Raw genomic sequence first — 20239 nt, forward strand, 5'->3', positions numbered from 1 at the left:
GATCCAAGCAGAGAAGATTACAATGAAATTTTCAATTCTTTCATTTTATAGCCTCTCTTCTCTTAATGCAACCTAAGACCGTAATTTTTTTTTTGCATGTCATACTGAACTTGCTGCCCACTAAAACCCGCAGATATTTTTCATATAGATTGTAGCCAGCCATATATCATTCATTCTTTATTTCTGCAGTTATTTGTTTATAAGTATAAGACCTTAAAAAATTCAGGTATTACCACTACACACCTGTCAGATTGGCTAAGATGACAGGAACAAATAATGATGAATGTTGGAGGGGATGTGGGAAAACTGGGACACTGATACATTGTTGGTGGAGTTGTGAAAGAATCCAGCCATTCTGGAGAGCAATTTGGAACTATGCCCCAAAAGTTATCAAACTGTGCATACCCTTTGACCCAGCAGCGCTACTACTGGGCTTATATCCCAAAGAAATACTAAAGAGCGGAAAGGGACCTGTGTGTGCCAAAATGTTTGTGGCAGCTCTTTTTGTTGTAGCTAGAAACTGGAAGTTGAATGGATGTCCATCAATTGGAGAATGGTTGGGTAAATTGTGGTATATGAAGGTTATGGAATATTATTGCTCTGTAAGAAATGACCAGCAGGAGAAATACAGAGAGGCTTGGAGAGACTTACATCAACTGATGCTGAGTGAAATGAGCAGAACCAGAAGATCACTATACACTTCAACAACAATACTGTATGAGGACGTATTCTGATGGAAGTGGAAATCTTCAACATAAAGAAGATCCAACTCGCTTCCAGCTGATCAATGATGGACAGAAATAACTACACCCAGAGAAGGAACACTGGGAAGTGAATGTAAATTGTTAGCACTACTGTCTATCTACTTTTTTCTTGTCCATTTACTAACAATAAATCCCTCTGTCATCTAGTCCACATTCCTTTATATTGTAGAGATTATTTTCTGAAAATAATATGCTTTCATAGGATTACATAGTATCAAAGTCAGAAGTCTAACTGGATCTCCTACATGAATAAGAAATTTATTTGAATTCTTCTTGACAAAGGGTTATCCTTGACAATTTGTATAAATATGAAGTGATGGGGAATCTACTATCTCCCAAGACAACACATTCCACTTTTGGACAGGTGATATTATTAGTGTATACTTATGTTTAGCCAAATTGCAGAGAGATACTAATTTGCCATGGGACCAAACTAAACAAGCCAAATTGCTTTTCATATTTATTATCCTGAACTAGCTATTTATACAAAATTTATGTCCACCATAGAATTTTTCTGAAAGTTTATTGTCTTTGGTGCCTTTATTGAATATAAGGTAATAGTAGTGGTAGTGGTAGTGGTAGTGGTGGGGTGGTTGTTTTTCCCAGTCACCTTACCATCCTTATTTCCTTCCTCTGAACATGCTTACATTCATTTCTTTGGCATAGTTCAATATGAACCAATAATATGATACTGCTGCCAAAAAATCAAATTATGTATCAGGCTGCATCAAAGGCATGGTTTCCAGAAATAGGAAAATATTCTTTGTCCTGGTCAGATTATTTATTCTAGATATCACATTTTTGGAAAAGAAAGCTTCCAGAGGAAGGTAACAAGAATGAAAAATTTTAATAAATCCATGCCACCTGTGGATCAGTTGAAGAAAATGGAGCCTGGAGAATATTCAGGAAAAAAATGTTCTTGAAAGATAGCCATGTAGAAAATGGGGGCGGAGGGGTAGAGGAAGAGTCAGAAAAGAGGAAGTATCCTTTTTGCCCAGAAGACAGAATTATATACAGTGGCTAGAAGTTATCAATATGTAAATTTAGATATGATAATAAGAAAAGTTTACTAATAAGTAGAGCTATGCTAAAGTAGAATAAGCTGCCTTGGGAGGTTGTGGGTTCCCTCTCTTTAATTGTTTTTTTTTTTTTTAATTACTTATAAATTTAAATGAAGTACGCATAAAAACAATTTTAATGTGTTTTTTTAAAGTTCCATATTATTTCCTTCCCTAACTGTCCCCTCCCTCACTAAGAAGGCAAACATTTTGATATGATTTATACATGTACAATCATATAAAACATATTTCCATATCATCTTATGATAGACAACTTGCACCACAGTCTTCTGTCTAGGTACAGTTTTCTAAATACCCTAACAAAAATAAAATTCTTAGAAGTTACAGGTATCATCTTCCCATGTAGGAATGTAAACAGTTTAACCTTGTTGAATACTTTGTGATTTCTTTTTTCTCTTTTTATGCTTCTCTTGAATCTTGTTCTTGAAAATCAGAGTTTCTGTTCAACTCTGATCTTTGTATCAAGAGTGTTTGAAAGTCCTTTATTTTATACCTTTTTTTTTCTCCCCTTGAAGGGTTATACTCAGTTTTACTTGACAATTACATTGCCTTCTGGAATATCATTCCAGTCCTTAATGTTCTCTTACCTGGTGACTCCACAATATTTGGATTATTTCTTTCTGGCTGCTTGTAGTATTTTCTCCTTGACCCAGAAACTCTGGAATTTGGCTTTAATATTCCTGGGAGTTTTCATTTTGGGATCTCTTTCAAGAGGTGGGCCGTAAAATCTTTAAATTTCTTTTCTTTTCTTTCTTTCTTTTTTCTTTTTCTTTTTTTTTTAACCCTCTGGTTCTGGCATATCAGGGCAGTTTCCCTTAATAATTTCTTGTAATATCATGCCAGATTTTTTTTTTTTTTATCATGGCATTCAGATAGTCCAATGATTGTTAAATTGTTGCTCCTTCTGTTTTCCAGGTCAGTTCTTTTTCCAACGAGGTATTTCACATTTTCTTCTATTTTTTTTTTCATTCTTTTGGTTTTGGCTTCACACACACACACACACACACACAAATACAAAAGTGAATTTTTTATACCTTTTTTATGCTTCCTTTATCAAGCTATTGACTTTTTTTCTTGATTCTCTTGCATCATCCTTTTTTCTTTTCCCAATTTTTTCTCCATCTCTCTTATTTGAAATTGATTTATGGAAAGATATTCTTAACTGCTTCGGTCCAGGAGGGACTAATATGATAATCTAAGTTAATCATATGTTTAAAATATATCTTATGGTAAAAGTCTGAACTTTGGTAAATTTGAGTAAATAAGTTTATAGTTTTTGTCAAAACAGTATGAGCAAAGACAGGATCAGTAGGAGCAATTCAAGATCAAGAGGTCAGAGATGAACAAGGAATCACTAAAGTATATATGTTGTTTTTTTTTTAACAAAAACCTTTATCATAAAATACATATTCTCTCTATTGCTCTTTTCTTCTGTGAATCTCCAGTTCTCTGTCTCTATAGGGAGCAGAAAGCAACATTGAATTATAAAAGTTAGAATAATGTGTGTATGTATACATGTATTTTTTCAATAAATATCCTTGTTCTTTCTAAGGAAAATGAGCTCCTATTTATAAAATGAAAGGAGTCAGTCTCTCTTAGTGACTTTGCTGAACTATGGAATGGACCATTGCTAACTACTTCCTTAACTGTCTTTGAGAACAGAAAAGCTTGTGTAAGCCACTCTTTTAGAATGATTAGGTTAAACATTTGAAAAGGTAATGTTTAAAAAAAAAGAAAGAAAGAAAAAAAAAAACCCATGATACAAGCTATTTACTGCTGTTTTTAAGAAAGGCCAGGTGGAAATAAAGAGAGAGCATTATTTTGAGAACAAATCTGATAGCTTAAATATATCATTGTGCCCTTAAAGGAAAAATGTCATCTTCTTAGGCATAAGAATTTAAAGTCATGTAGGATAATTCATTCAAAGCTTTTTCATATATTATGTTCCCTGCACTGAGATGTCCAGCATACATGAGATAAATCAGCAGAAAAGTTTTGTTGCTGTTTTTATAAAATACCAGTGAAAACAAAGTGTCGAGGAGCTTAGATCAATAGCAAAGTAATGTTAATTTACATTTTCCCCTTAAATTTCTTTATCTAGAAGGGATTGTCAAATATTACCTAATTAAAATCCCTCATTTTAAAGATAATCATTATATATCTACCTTTTACCTTTTAGACATGACAAGAAGTATTTATTAATTATTAAATAAGTATGGAGCATTGTGCTAAATCCTGTACTTGAGATTACAAGTAGAAGCAGAAAGAAATATAGTCCTTACTACTAAGGAGCTGATTTTCTAATGGCTGAAGACAACACACAGATGAGGAGGTAGCAGTACAAAGGAGAGGTTAGAGTATCATTTAGTAACAGTGTTGAATCTCAAAAATCAAAAGTATGGACATGAAAGGAATGAAGTTTTCTTGGCCTGAATCCTTTTTCGAAAATGGAAGCCCCAGGAAAATCTCATTAGTGGAATAACATGGCAGAGGAATATTCCAGAGTGAAAAGTGTACAAGGACCAGTGGAGGTTTCCAGGGTTTTAAAGGATTTAAATTTAAACTATTATGCTTTCCTATGACTTTGTTTAGCATCATATTCCTATTTTGTTTTCTGTTAAAATTGTTCCAGGTAGAGAACAGATAGGAGAACAGGAAATGTGTGTGTGTGTGTGTGTGTGTGTGTGTGTGTGTGTATAATTAACTAACTACCCTGGGAGAAGTGCCTTTTGAAAATGTTGAATTTGAAATGTCTCTGGAACACCCACTTTAAAATATTAATTTATATTATGTTCTGAAGCTCAGAAAAAAATAGTTCTAAATTTTGGGATATGAGAATCATGATGAATACATGATAAGACCAAAAACTGTACTAAGACTTGGGGATATAAATACAAGCAATCAACACATTTTCTACCCTCATGGAGCTTAAATTCTAATAGGGAAGGCAACATATAAAAGGGATCTAGAGAAAAGGTTTTTTGAGAAATTATATAAAAGGTTTTATTCTGAGCAAAACTCATCTATCAGAGCCAAGGGCAACTTTGAGAAAAGTATCCCAGATCTCGTGGTTTGGGGACAAAAATGGTGTCCATAATGCAGGAAATATGATCTGGAAATGGTAGCTTGGACACCAGGTAGAGATATAATTCTTAGCAAAATATAGATTTTTCTAGAAATTCGAGGAAAAAAATTTCTAGAAAAATCCATATTTTGCCATGATAGAAGATTAGAGCTTAAGGGAATGTTAGGTTTTAGTGCAATTTTTTTTTCCCCAGGGTATAGTTGAAGGTTATAGGGAAAGAGCATACATACATACATGTGTGTATATATTTATATATACACACACACACACACACACAAGTGTATCTTCTGAATTCCACTAAAAGCTCATAGGATTTACAGTAGTGTTTTCAAGGAACAATGAGATTGGTATAACACAGGAAGAAATCGTTCCCTGCCCAGGAAGTATTATGCAGTGATTTTTTAAAATTTGTATTCCTACCACCTAGGTCAGTGCCTTGTACAAGGCTTAATATTTGTTAAATTAAATTGGATAGGAAGTCCATCACTCTGAATTTCTCAGTTAGTTTAGCCAATAAAGAGTTGGTTTGGTCCACTTTTGAGTCAGAGGAGATTGGGTTTTATTGATCACATTTGGAAAATTGCCCAGTATTTTCAGTGAACAGATGTTAGTCACTTTTTCCACCATAACAGGCTCAAGGTGTTTTCTCGTGGAGTTCTAAGGTTTAATGTCATGGAATGCTTATGAATTCAAAAGAATTAAGATTAGAAATAGCCAAATGGGCCAGTGGAAAGACAATGATATGTGTTATGCATAAGTAAACTGTCACATGTTATCATTGAGAAATATATTATAAAAGATATGAATGACTTGCAAAAGCAAGCCACAAATTGTGTAACCAGAATGAGAGACAACATATGAATAAGCTGGGTGTGTGGTACATTTGGATACCTGAACTACTGAAAGACTTCTAACTTGTTAAGAAGATCCTCTGTGGAACATATATGATAAAATATAAAGAAGCACACAAGATTAGAAGTAGTAGAAAAAGGTATGATTTATATGAGTGGAAAAGTGAAATCAGAGATGGGCCAAAGGAGAAATGAGGATAATAATACTTAGAATATTTACATCCATGAGATAAGAAGTTTTGTGGTTCAAGATTCATGATATATTAGAAAGAATACTTGATTAAAAATCAGAATACTTGAATTTGAAATTGTACCTCTACCATTTATCTGTAATCCTAGGCAAGTAAATTCAACTTTGTTGCATCCAGTTTTCTCTTACATAAAATAAATGAGTTATTAGATAAGATGAACTTGTAAGATCCCTTTCAGTTAATTCTTGATATAACTTATATGATGGAATACCTAACTATACAGCACTAAGTACGTGTGTGTGTGAGACTGTATATAAAATGTAGATTTTCATGTGGCTTAGTTTAATTAAATATAAGGTCAATCCTTGATTTCATCGGCTACTTACATCTATTTTCCAGAAATGCTAGATTATCCAAACAATTTTAAAGCCCTGTTTTGTCATATTGTTTAATACATCATATGAAATTTTGTTTGTACTTTTAGAATTAAATCTAAGTTATGCAGACAACATATGATTAGCAGCTTACTGAAATTAGTTATTTGTAGTAGAAAATGAAGATAGCCATTTTTATGTTGTAAATGAGAATCCCCATTTGCTTGTTTTAATTATTTTTAATTAAAATTAACATTTACATTTAAGATTCATATTGCTTCTGGAAATTGTGTAAAATGCATTTTTGTTCAGATTTTTTTGATTTATTGCTTATCTCAAATATATAGATATAGATACATATACACACATACATACTTACATGTGTATATGTTAGAATAACCCTGAAAATAATACCATCTTAAAGTAAGAAACATTCAACTTAATGCTTTAAATATTTCATTGCAGGAACATTGACTTAAAATGACATAGGAACTTGAAGGAATAGTTATAATATCCTTGTGTGAATAAGGAAATAAACTGATTTTGTTTGTGAGCCTTTAAGTCATCATCTGTTAAATATATTGCTGTGTACCATATTCAGTAGGTTTCAATAGCAAGAAAGACTGAAAGAAATCTTGATGCATCTTGCTGTCATGTTAAATCTAACATAATTATGGGTCATTTGCCTGGCTTCTTTGGTTATTAACAGTTTTAATTGCCTCTAGTTCCAGTGAATTGGTTTAAGTTTTTCATGATGATGTATTTTCTTCTACAATAATTATCAGCTTCCCTTATACAGTAAATTTTGAGTCAATATGGAAGTCACTTAGGGTCTCTTTGCATAAATCACTGAAAGCCATTTCAAGATGCCATAATACTGTCTTGTCAATTCTTTTAAATAGACGCCTTTAAAAAATAGTATATTACAAAGATATTCTTGCTGCCCCACAAAAAGTGTAGGATTTTGCCACACAATGTATAGTGTTCTCATTAAATTCCATAAGCCACTTTGACTTTAGATTTCAAGATTATTATTCTGATGTAAAAAATTTTGAGAATTAAAATGCAACTTAAGTTTATATGCAGTGATATATAGAAAAGATCAGATGAATCTGAGAATATAATTTTTATGTATTTAAAATCACTCATTAAATGTTAGCCTTTTGGGAAGTATAATTCTACCATCTCCTACCCTCACTCCAACAGCAGTGTTATGAAGGAATCCAATCTATAAACAATGTTATACATATGTAATGCAGCTATTTTAAAGTGATAACAGATGTAAAATGACATTTTTGCTAATAGTACAAAGAAATGTGAAAATAGAATTATGTTGGCCTACTAGTAGCAAATAATTAAGATTTGCTTTATTAGATAGACTACCAAACACAGAAGATCTTTTTATCATTTTACTTAATTGGTTTTAAATAGCTGCTGACAGGTTGATGAACATAGAATCAGGATTTTTAAAAGATGAAGAAAGAAAAGCTTTTTGTCCTGTATTGAAGTTCTTTGCTGCATATGAATAAAACATACACTATAATATGAAAACACTAGATCACAATAAAATTGTCTTGAATGAAAGATACAAGAGACTCTTTGAGGTTCTTAATGTCCCTTTTAGGGTTGCTAAATTGCGGAATTTCAAACACTGGATATTTCCCAAAGAAAAAGGAGGCAATGCATTCTGGTACAATTGACTCATTCATTTGGCTTTCAACTCTAATGAATGTAAATTGTAAGTCTATTTGTGTCAGTGTTGATTTTTACTATTTAGTAAATCAAAATCAAATTACCAAATAATCACTGAGGGCCTACTTTGACATTTCTGTGACCTTGCTGATCTACATTAAGACTGCTCCTGACAAAATAATTAGAATAATATTGGCTTGTTTTCATACTGTTTTCTTAGGGTATATAGATATTATCTTATTTCATCATCATAATAATAGTGCTATTAGTATTCACATTTTAGGCTCAATATTGAAAAATTATCCATGCATATGTTTTGAAAAGAAAAAGCTTTTATAAAATAAAAGAAAAATATCAAAATTTTAGGGTTGAAAAAAAATGGAAATTGCAAAGGGTTAAGTGATTTGTCCTTGGCATCTAGTTTTTGGCTCTGGAGTGATTTTCACTCTGGGACTCTACTGGTGACTACTTCTCAAGAAGCACTATTTCAGAAAGGGCTTAAGCATATTTCATTTCACTTCTTACTCTCCAGTCATTTCTTCCATACCCTTACCAGCTGTCTTATCTAGGTGTGGGTATCCTTTCCTCCCCAACCTTCTACCTTAGTTAAAAAAAAAAAAAAAAAAAAAAAAAAAAATCAGATCAGTTCTGCTATTGTTCCTGGATGATGTGTCAGTATATCCTTCCCTTAAAATCCCACTCACTACCTTAAGTAATTTGCAGGACGAATGTCCTTTTGGATCCCTAACTCTCTTTATTGTATTGTTCTCACCATTACAATGCTCTTTGAGGACTGGTACTGTGTTTTCTTTATGTATCTATCCCCACTGTTAGCAAGAGACTTTTGCAGACTTTTTAAATGACAGAATTGAATGTTAAGATAAATACAAATAATAAAAGAAACATTTTCCTAATAGTAACTAACTCTCATGCATTCAATTATCTTCTCTTTGGTGATTGTTAGGATGTTCATCCTAATCTCGTTCCTAATCTCCAATACCTCTAATTTATTATTGTACTTTCTTTTTTAGCTAAGGCAGTTGGGGTTAAGTGACTTGCAGATGGTCACATAGCTAGGAAGTATTAAATGTCTGAGGCTAGATTGAATTTAGTCCTCCTAACTTCAGGGCTGATGCTCTATCCACTGCACTAGCTAGCTACCTTTTTTTTTTTTTTTTTTTTTTTTTTTAATATTTTAAATCATAGGCAACCCAGTTTCATTAACTGTTGTGCCATTAATAATTTCCTTAAATGTAACAAGCATCATATAGAAATTAGTTTTTTCATTATGGTCAGATTATTATACTCTAAATCCTCTTGCATACTATGTCCCATCCTAGCATGTTAACCATTCCCTGTTCTTGATATTCCTTATCATGCCTCTTAACATTTTTGAAGTGTTTCCCTCTTCATTTAACTTCATCTCATGGAAACTGTCGAATAGTAAGCACTATGAAAATGTTAGCTGTGTTTATTATTGTTGTTGTTACTACTATTATTCTGTCATGGTCCAACTCACGAGTCACCTTCTCAGTGGTACTTCCTCATTTCTTCACTTCCCTCCATAAATTACTTTGTATTTACTGATCTTTATACAGTCTGTCTTCTCCCCATAGACTATAAGCACGTTGAAAGCAGAGACTATTTAATTTTTATCTTGGTAGCAAAGTCCCTTTTTTACCCATTAGAGTCTTGATCAATGTTAGTTAAATTAAATTAGCTTTTATTGTGCTAGTTACTAAGATTAGAAAACTGCAATAAGAAACCATCAGTACTATTTGGAAGTAAATTATAATGACTATATTTTATCATATAGTATTATTAGTATTATACATAAGAATTATCTATTCTGAAAATTACATAGAGTGACTATTTAAAGCCAAAAAGTTTCACTCAGCAATTTTTTTTTTCTTTTTCTGAGGCTGAGGTTAAGTGACTTGCCCAGGGTCACACAGCTGTAAGTGTTAAGTGTCTGAGACCACATTTGACCTTGGGGCAGGTGCTCTATCCACTGCGCCACCTAGCTGCCCCCTCACTCAGCAATTTAGTAAATGCCCGGGTTGCCTTCTATTTGCCCCACGCAAGTTTCTGAATTACTTAAGAAAATTTAAAATAGGAAAAATATATTGAAACAAATTATATTTTTTCATGTAACTATGTTAAGGCAAATGAATCCAAAATAGTCAGTACTAACAATAAGGAAGAACAAATAATACTTGGAAGTTCAATAGTTTGGAAAAACAAAACATCAAATGTGTAATGCACTGTGCTAAGCAGTGGACACACAAAGAAGTAAGCATTTATTTTTACTATAGTGTTCCAGGCATTGACTAAGTAAAAGGTACCAAAAAAAAAAAAAAAAGTAACATCAAATCTTGCCTTAAAGACCTTAAATCTACTGAGGAGAACTAGATAGATAGATAAATACATACAAGATATTTGTAGAGTAGAGGAAATGTAATGTCAGAGACAAAGTACTAGCATGGGGCTACTTGGGAAAGCTTGCTATAGAAAGTAAGATTTTCCCTGGCTATTGAAGGAAGAAAGAGATTCTTATAAGTTGGAAGTGAGCATGAAACACATTACAAATCTAGGGAAATAACCAACCAGTGCAGAGACACTGAGATGGAAGGTAGAGCATCATGTATGAGGAATTACAAGTAGATCTTTTAACTATAATATAGAATGCATGGAGAGGAGGAGTAATATATAAGACGATCAGGAAGATGGAAAAGGGATCATGTTATAAAGAGCTTTGAGCAAATAAAAGATAAAGCTTTTACTTTGTGCCAATCATGGTACTAAAGGCTAGGAATACAAATACAGAGAGGCTATCCTTGTTCTCAGAGAGCTTACATTTTAGATGTGTTGTAGAAAAGAGATGCTATATAGATAGAAATGACAAGCAACTAATTGGATATATGGGATAAGTGAGAGTAAGGCATAGAGGATGATACAAAATTGAAGGTATGGATAATTGAGAAGATAGTGGTGCCTTTGGCAGTTCAAAAGAGAACAGATAATGAAATTATGATACCCTTTCAAAGTAAGGTCTACAGTAATGGTCTAAAACCTCTTCTGCCTGTCCCTCTTCCCTCTCCCCTCTACTGCAGGACTAGAGTTTGAATATAAATTAGTCATCAATTCTCCTTAGTCTGAATCTGCACCAGTTCTCAGAGTAATCTTCAAAAGTTCCTTCCTTTTCCCAATACCTAGCCTTGTTTGATACAAACAATAATCCTAAACTTATCAGGCTTACTAGTTTTGGTACTCTTTCCACGGAACCAGAGCATACCTGACCAGTTTCCATCCACTTTGCTTCTTTTTGTAAGCTTTTTTCCTCAATAAATCTAATTTATTTCATTTATATCTCTTCTGATTATATCCTATTGTCTTTTGTGATCCCTTACACTGAAACTTGGAATCCCAAACATGTTTAAACTGCAATTCAAACAATGTTTAATTGATTTAGAGCTTTATGTTTTTAAAAGCACTTTGATATTGCCTCCTTTTGAACTTGCATTATGCATTAGCTAAGATGTTTCATACTCCTTGACTTTGAAGTCTTAAGAATTTAAAACAGAGCCAAAATTGTAAAAAATAATGTAATACAAGTTTATGTACATGATATACATATATGACATGAGAAAAAAGTGGAAATTCTCAAAGAATAACAACCAATGCAAAATGTTTCTATTGTGTCTTCTGTATATGTTTTGGTACTTGTATTGAGTATTTTAAATTGTTGATACTTTTCTACTTCTTTGACCTTTTAACAGAATTAGTTAGAAGTAAGAAAAATCCTCCATGTAATAATTATGATTGAGAAATGACTGTTTTCTAATTAGGAATCTAGGTAACACAGTATATTTATAACTCTGGGCTTGGAGTCAGGAAAACCTGAATTTGAATCCTGCTTCAGACATATTAGCAATGTGATTATGGGCAAATCAAGTAATTTTTCTCTATCTCAATTTGCTCATCTATAAAATAGAGATAATAGCACTTTTGTTGTGAAAAATGAGATAATATAACTCTGCAACCTTAAGTGCTATATGAATTGCTAGCTATTATTAATTACATTATCCACTTAACTAATTTGACCCATTTATGGATGTGCTATACAATATATAAGCACCATTTCCAGAGATATAATTGTATAGCTGATTTTTTTTGGTTTTTATTTTAGAAAACTAACTGCCTAGCAATCACAAATCTTCAAAAGACTGAAAGAGGATTCATTTTTTTTAGTTAAATTAGGTAACTAATTTTTAGTTTTTTTTATTTATTTTTTTTAAATTAAACTTGTCTCTGATAACTTAGCAAACCAGAATAAACATGTAGGAGGAAAAAAAAAATCTTTTCAAAACTGCCACAGGTAAAAATCAGAATACTTCAATAGGTATGAGAAATGGATGGTTTTCAAAAGTAAAGTCTGATAAAACTTTAAGAACCAAGAGACACCTTTGATAAACACTGGAAATAATTAGGAAGAACTTATTAAAACCAGTCTGTTTTAAGATCATCATGATTTCAAAGAGCTGATATCCCTAATTTTTTTTTGAGATTTACATTCTATGCTTGAATGCACATCTCATCCTCTCCATTAATTTCATATCCAGTGTGATTTTGTTTTCCTATAAATCTCTCATAAAGAGTCTATTCAAATGTTCCAGAAGACTTAACTCTGTTTAGCTTTGAAAACCCTTTATAACCTGACCCCTTCCAATTTTTCCAGTCTTTTTACACCTTGTTTCTTTCCTTGTTCACTATTCAGTAACAAGTACAATACTCCATCTCCAAGCTCCATGAATTTTCACTGGCTGTCACCCATGCAGTTTCTTCATTTCTTCTTATTGGTTACCTGACTTCCTTCAGACTCCAGTTAAAATACCACTTTCTGAAAAAAGATTTTTTCTGATCTCCCTTAATAAATGCTGGTGCTTTCCCTCTAAGAATATCTCTAATTCATCTGTATATATGTATCTTGTTTCTAAGGTGCCATCTCCCATATTAGATTGTGAACTCCTTGTGAGCAGGGACTGACTTTTGCTTTTCTTTGAATCCCTAAAGCTTAAAATAGTACTTAGCTCATATTAAGCATTTAATGAAAGCTAGTGGATTTGACTTCCTTTAGCACCTACTGACACTATTTAGGACCTAGTGACTACTATTCAACCTGTAATCTAATTATATCAATCTTGATAAATGACACTTTATTCTATTTATATTTAGTTTGTTTTTTTTTTTTTACAGTAATATTATATAGGCTATTTAGGATCATAGATTTTGACAGGATGGATTTGAGATCCACCTAACATAGTGTCCTCATTTTACAAAAGAAAAAACTGAAACACTGGTGGTTAAGTACTCCATAAGCCCCTATCTAGAATTAGGTCATACTCACATGCCTTTTTATTACTCTTGCAGCTATGACTTCAGGGCTGGTACTCTATCCATTGCGCTACCTAGATTCCCCTGTTCCTTTTTTTTTTTTTTTTTTTAACTACACTGGTCTCAAGATAATTTGGTTTCGTTGTATATAGAAGCCAGAACTCAGAGAGTATTAAATAGCATGTCCAAGGATCATATAGCTTACTGACAGTGCTGGGATTAGAATTTCATTCTTTTAATCCAATTCTGGTGCTCCTTTCACCCCCTCACCATTAATTCCCAGTGTAATTTCTAGGTCCAGCCAGTCAGCCAGTATACTTATGGGACTATACAGGTCCTGTGTTAAGTGATAGGGTTACAGAAGAAGACAATAGTTTCTTCTCTTAAAGAGATCACAGTCTTATAGTGGAAACAATAGATAAGCAAATTCGGATAAATTGGATATCATCAGTAGAAGGAAAACATGGACATTAAGAGGAATCAGGGATGAAAGAAGACAAGGAGGTCAGGAAACAGATAAGGAGAGATAGAATACAGTTACACTAAGAATTTGATGAGCAGGATCTAGAGAAGGGCATTTAGGATAAGTTATGAAGGATCAAAAGAATAGGAGGAAGCCAAGTAATGAAAAGCAATGAACTCCAAAAAAGAGGCCTTTATATTTGATATTAAAGATCATAAGGAAACCCTTGGAGTTTTTAAAGAAGGGAAAGGGAATACCAGTATAACATGGTTAGACCTGTGCTTCAGTTTGATATCTGAATGAAAGATGGACTAAAATGGAGGAAAAGTTGAAGATGCCATAGTCCAGATATGAGATGATGAGGGTCTGTACTAGAGTGGTAGCAGTGTTGAGGAATAAAAGGATTTTATATATATATATATATACACATATATATATATATATATATACATATATATACATATATATATATATATGTACAATATATACATACACACACACACACACACACACACACACACACACACACACCAGAGATATTAGGAAGGTAAAATAAATAAAGACTTGGCAACCATCCTTGCCTCTTGGCAATAGAGATTAGTTATTGGGGGAAAGAACAGGGCATTCTAGATGATCCCTAAACTTCACAGTTTATTCATATACTTCATATACTTTTTGAGATGCTCATTAGATGACATTTGGGTAAATAGTAGCTAATAGGAAGGAGTAAGTGAGAAATATGGGTAGAAATGGAGAGACAAGAAGAGATAAAGATGGAAAAACCCTTACCATTAACATCAATCAATAATTCTCTTTTATTTAAAAGGATTTAGTCAATCTAGGAGACATCCAGGTGACTCAGTCAGTAGAGCATTGGGCCTAGAGTCTAAAAATTCTGAGTTCAAATCTGACCTCAGATACTTAGTAGCTATGTGATTTTGGGGCACGTCATTTAACCTCTATTTGCCTTAATCTACTGGGAGAGGGAAATGACAAAACTTATCTTTACTAAACAAAAACAAAACAAAACAAAACAAAAAAACTCCATAGACTAAATGAACAATAATAGAAGTCAATCTAGATCATATTTATATAGTGCTTTTAGATTTAGAAAAAAATTTCCCTTTACCATATCCTTTTGAGACTGCTAAATACTATGTCTATTTTATTGATAAGGCCCAGAAAAGTACAGCATTTAATGGTACACTGGATCATGACATTTACTTTCTAGCTTCAAGTTTTCACAAGCTTTGCTTGTAATATTGGAAAAATATATTATAGAATAGAAAAATAAAAATATAATTAGAAGAATTGCACATGTATAACCTATATCGGATTGCTTGCTGTTTTAAGAGGTAGGTAAAGAGGGAGAACTATTTGGAATACAAGGCTTTGCAAAGGTGAATGTTGAAAACTATCTTTGCATGCATTGGAAAAATATTATTTAAAATAATGTTTTAAAAAAGAAAAATAGATTTCATTGTAAACCATTTGTGTTGCCTACAAAATAATAGCCAATAGCCAGTTTCTTATCTTAAGTATGTCTTAATCAGAAATTCACAGAAACATTTACCCAGCAGAACATTTACTTGCTTGATGACAAAAATAGTATCATTTTAAATGTAAATTTATAAATGAAGAGAGCACAGGAATTTTTAAAATTCCTTTGTGCCAGTAATCCTGATAATAAAATAGATTTACATGATAAACCAAAACAGATGCTGCACATGGGCACTGAATTTTTGTGCTAATGAGAGTTTTGTTGCATAGCACTGGCAGGACAAGCAACTCGATTTTTAAACAAAAAACACCCTAACTATTTAATTTTCATACTATAGTGCATAAAATATTAACAGCCCTGAAAATATTCTGTATTTTTGAAACATGAAATTTTCATCATTTCCTCCTATGCCTGTAATGTTCAATTATTGATGAACAGATTTTTGTTTTTTTAATATAATAGATTTTTGACTGAGAATTACTGACATGACCTAAAACCAGCTAAACAGAATTTCAGACTGGTCAGACAACTATATTTATTATTCTTAAGACCATTGCCAGTTATTTTAACTGTCTATTTTTGTACAATAATGATCATGATGATGATGCTGGTAATTATGATGATGTTGGTGATGATTATAAAGATAATAATGGTGGTGTTGATGTTAATGACAATGATAAAAACTGAATTTAAATGTCCCATTACATAAAAAGATTTAGTAACTTGTCTTTCTGTTTTTATTCTTTTCACTACAGTGCCTTGTATTTGAAGATGCTCCAAATGGAGTTGAAGCAGCACTTGCAGCTGGTATGCAAGTGGTTATGGTTCCAGATGAACAATTAAACCCAGAACTTACAAGAAAGGCAACCTTGGTGCTGAAATCATTGGAGGACTTTAAGCCAGAATTGTTTGGTTTGCCACCATATGATTGAAAGATATTCTAATGATAGTCTGTTTTGTGACTTTACTCGTCTATTTTTATTTTGGATTTTTTTTTTTCCATTTTAATGATGAATTGTAAAGAAAATCAACATATAATTAAAGAAAGTTTGTTCGCCAAAAATTTAGATATTGTTCCCACCATATCATGTACTGTAATTTCCAACTAATTCACTGAATTTATCTTGTTCTGACTTTTAGTTTGAGAAGGAATAAACAATGGTGATGGCCAAGATGAATCGAACAGCAAATCATAATTAACATCTGAATAATAAGTAGTTGATTATACTAAAATGAAAAATCCCAGTTATCTGTGATTTATGTTTCTCTACCAAAGAAAGATCCTGTTTTCACTCAGAAAATATTCAATAAAATTGATGAAGATGATTTAATTTAGAAAATGCCAAATTGTTATTAAAAATAAACTTTAAAAAATATCATGTGTGTCTTGATAGTTTTATTATCAATAAAACTCATAATGTGCCTTGATAATCCTATACCTGAAGTTTTATTATTGTCCACTTTACTGAATATTTTCTACCTCAATATTTCCTATCTTGGCATAGTGAAAATGTTTAATTTCTTGTCTTGGATTTAGAGTCAAGAAAACTTGACTTCCCACCCCAGACCCTTAGTAGTTGTGTAACCCAGGGTAAGTCATTTAAGCTAAGTGTTAGACACCTCACTAAGACATTTCCTAACTTAATGGTAGCGTATTCTCCATGCTCATGCAATTATAGTTCATTGCCAAGGATGCTAGCTCTCTGAAACTACATAACAAAGTTTAAATTTAATCTACATCATTAACATTTTATCCATTAATTTCTTGAGTCTAATAATCAACAAAGCAAAAGTATTCATTTTTAGCATTTGCCAATTTCAAAGATAAATGCTCCCACTAAAAATTTAATAATTGGCTCTCACATTGTTGGAGTTGGCTCCAGCATATCCCTGGATCATCCTTCCTATATTTCCTATATTCGGTGTATAAAATTATGGTCATCTTTCAGGCCAACTTAATATTCTTAATGTGCTTTGTTTTTTGTTTTGTTTTGTTTTGTTTTTGTTTTTTATTAATTTTATAATTATAAAATATTTTGACTATATATGCATGAGTAATTTTTTTTATAACATTATCCCTTGTATTCATTTTTCCAAATTTTCCCCTCCCTCCCTCTACTCCCTCCCCTAGATGATAGGCAATCCCATATATTTTACATGTGTTACAGTATAACCTAGATATAATATATGTGTGTAAATCCAATTTTCTTGTTGCACTTTAAGTATTGGATTCTGGGTAGATAGACAGTAGTGGTAACAGTTTACATTCAATTCCCAGTGTTCCTTCTCTGGGTGTAGTTGTTTCTGTCCATCATTGATCAACTGGAAGTGAGTTGTATCTTCTTTATGTTGAAATTATCCACTTCCGTCAGAATGTATCTTCATACAGTATTGTTGTTGAAGTGTATAGTGATCTTCTGGTTCTGCTCATTTCACTCAGCATCAGTTCATGTAAGTATCCAAACTTTTCTGAAATCATCCTGCGGGTCATTTCTTACAGAGCAATAATATTCCATAATATTCATATACCATAATTTACCCAACCATTCTCCAATTGATGGACATCCATTCATCTTCCAGTTTCTAGCCACTACGAAAAGGGCTGCCACAAACATTTTGGCACATACAGGTCCCTTTCCCCTCGTTAGTATTTCTTTGGGATATAAACCCAGTAGTAGCACTGCTAGATCAAAGCTATGCATAGTTTGATAACTTTTTGGGCATAGTTCCAAATTGCTCTCCAGAATGGCCAGATTCTTTCACAACTCCACCAACAATGTATCAGTGTCCCAGTTTTCCCACATCCCTCCAACATTCATCATTATTTGTTCCTGTCATCTTAGCCAATCTGACAGGTGTGTAGTGGTATCTCAGAGTTGTCTTAATTTGTATTTCTCTGATCAGTAGTGATTTGGAACACTCTTTCATATGAGTGGATATAGTTTCAATTTCATCATCTGAGAATTGTCTGTTCATATCCTTTGACCATTTATCAATTGGATAATGGTTTGATTTCTAATAAATTAGGGTCAGTCTATATATTTTGGAAATGAGACCTTTATCAGAACCTTTAACTAAAAATATTTTCCCAATTTGTTACTTCCCTTCTAATCTTGTTTGCATTAGTATTGTTTGTACAGAAACTTTTTAGTTTGATGTAATCAAAATCCTCTATTTTGTGATCAATAATGATCTCTAGTTCTCCTCTGGTCATAAATTCCTTCCTCCTCCACAGGTCTGAGAGGTAGACTATCCTCTGTTCCTCTAATCTATTTATGATCTCATTCTTTATGCCTAAATCATGGACCCATTTTGATCTTATCTTGGTATATGGTGTTAAGTGTGGATCCATATCTAGTTTCTGTCATACTAATTTCCAGTTTTCCCAACAATTTTTTTCAAATAATGAATTTTTATCCCTAATGTTGGTATCTTTGGGTTTGTCAAAGATTAGATTGCTATAGATGTACCCTTTTTTGTCCTTTGTACCTAATCTGTTCCACTGATCGACTGGTCTATTTCTTAGCCAATACCAAATGATTTTGCTAACTGCTGCTATATAATATAACTTTAGATCAGGTACACCTAGACCATCTTCATCTGACTTTTTTTTTCATTAATTCCCTTGAAATTCTCGACCTTTTATTCTTCCATATGAATTTTGTTGTTATTTTTTCTAGGTCACTGAAATAGTTTCTTGGGAGTCTGATTGGTATAGCACTAAATACATAGATTAGTTTGGGGAGTATTGTCATCTTTATTATATTCGCTCGGCCTATCCAGGAGCACTGGATGTCTTTCCAATTATTTAAATCTGACTTTATTTTTGTGGCAAGTGTTTTGTAATTTTGCTCATATAATTCCTGACTTTTCTTTGGTAGATGGATTCCCAAATACTTTATACTCTCTACATTTGTTTGGAATGGAATTTCTCTTTGTATCTCTTGCTGTTGCATTTTGTTGGTGATGTATAAAAATGCTGAGGATTTATGTGGATTTATTTTGTATCCTGCCACTTTGCTAAAGTTGTGAATTATTTCTAATACGTTTTTATTAGAATCTCTGGGATTTTCTAAGTATACCATCATATCATCTGTAAAGAGTGACAGTTTGATTTTCTCATTACCTACTCTAATTCCTTTAATCTCTTTCTGGACTCTTATTGCGGAAGCTAAATGTGCTTTGTTTTTACAGAATTTTTTTCATGGGACACATTGACATAGATCTCATGATGCAACACACAAGGTGATTATAATTTCACAGATTTTACAAGAGAAGTTTTGCCTCTCATTAAGTATTGCTCCCTTTTAAAATGTTTTAAGAGATGGAAGACTCATTAAAATAAACTCAAATACTTTAGTTAAGTATTTTGACAAGGATATCATTCACATAGATAAGATGTCACCTTTTAAAATAGATTATCATCTTTGCTAAGAAATGAATAAAATATAGTCAAGATCTCAAAAGGACAGGACTTCCATGAGTAACTGGAAAATAACAATGCTATGTCTAACAACATAGGGATGCAAGGGAGAGTAGGGCAGTGTGCTCTCATTTTCTCTTCTAAGGATACTCTTATCTCTAGACGATGCCATAGAGTTCAGATGGGAATCCATCCTAACCACCTAAAAAAGGAGTCAGTTGAAATCTTTTTTTTTTTTTCCCCTTCATTCTTTAGCTCATTGCTTTCAGAGCCCCAGATTCCTGAAAATGACACTTTCTTTCCTTATACTCTTTACAACAGGAAGAGAGTAACTCACTTTTTTTTCCCGTGAGGCAATTGGGATTAAGTAACTTGCCTAGGGTCACACAGCTAGGATATATTAAGTGTCTGAGGTAAGATTG

At 32.5% G+C, this 20239-nt stretch overlaps 1 protein-coding gene across 1 annotated transcript in view; it reads left to right on the forward strand.

Moving 5' to 3' along the window:
- The window catches only part of PUDP (pseudouridine 5'-phosphatase), a 161930-nt gene extending 145160 nt beyond the window's left edge, over positions 1 to 16770 (forward strand). The window contains exon 4 of the mRNA XM_074300199.1: positions 16150 to 16770. Within this exon, the coding sequence (XP_074156300.1) occupies positions 16150 to 16326 (177 nt within the window). The 3' untranslated portion in view covers positions 16327 to 16770. The remainder of the gene's footprint in view (positions 1 to 16149) is intronic.
- The last annotated feature ends 3469 nt before the right edge of the window (positions 16771 to 20239 follow it).

This window comes from Sminthopsis crassicaudata, chromosome 3, assembly GCF_048593235.1.
Source record: "Sminthopsis crassicaudata isolate SCR6 chromosome 3, ASM4859323v1, whole genome shotgun sequence".
Taxonomy (NCBI): domain Eukaryota; kingdom Metazoa; phylum Chordata; class Mammalia; order Dasyuromorphia; family Dasyuridae; genus Sminthopsis; species Sminthopsis crassicaudata.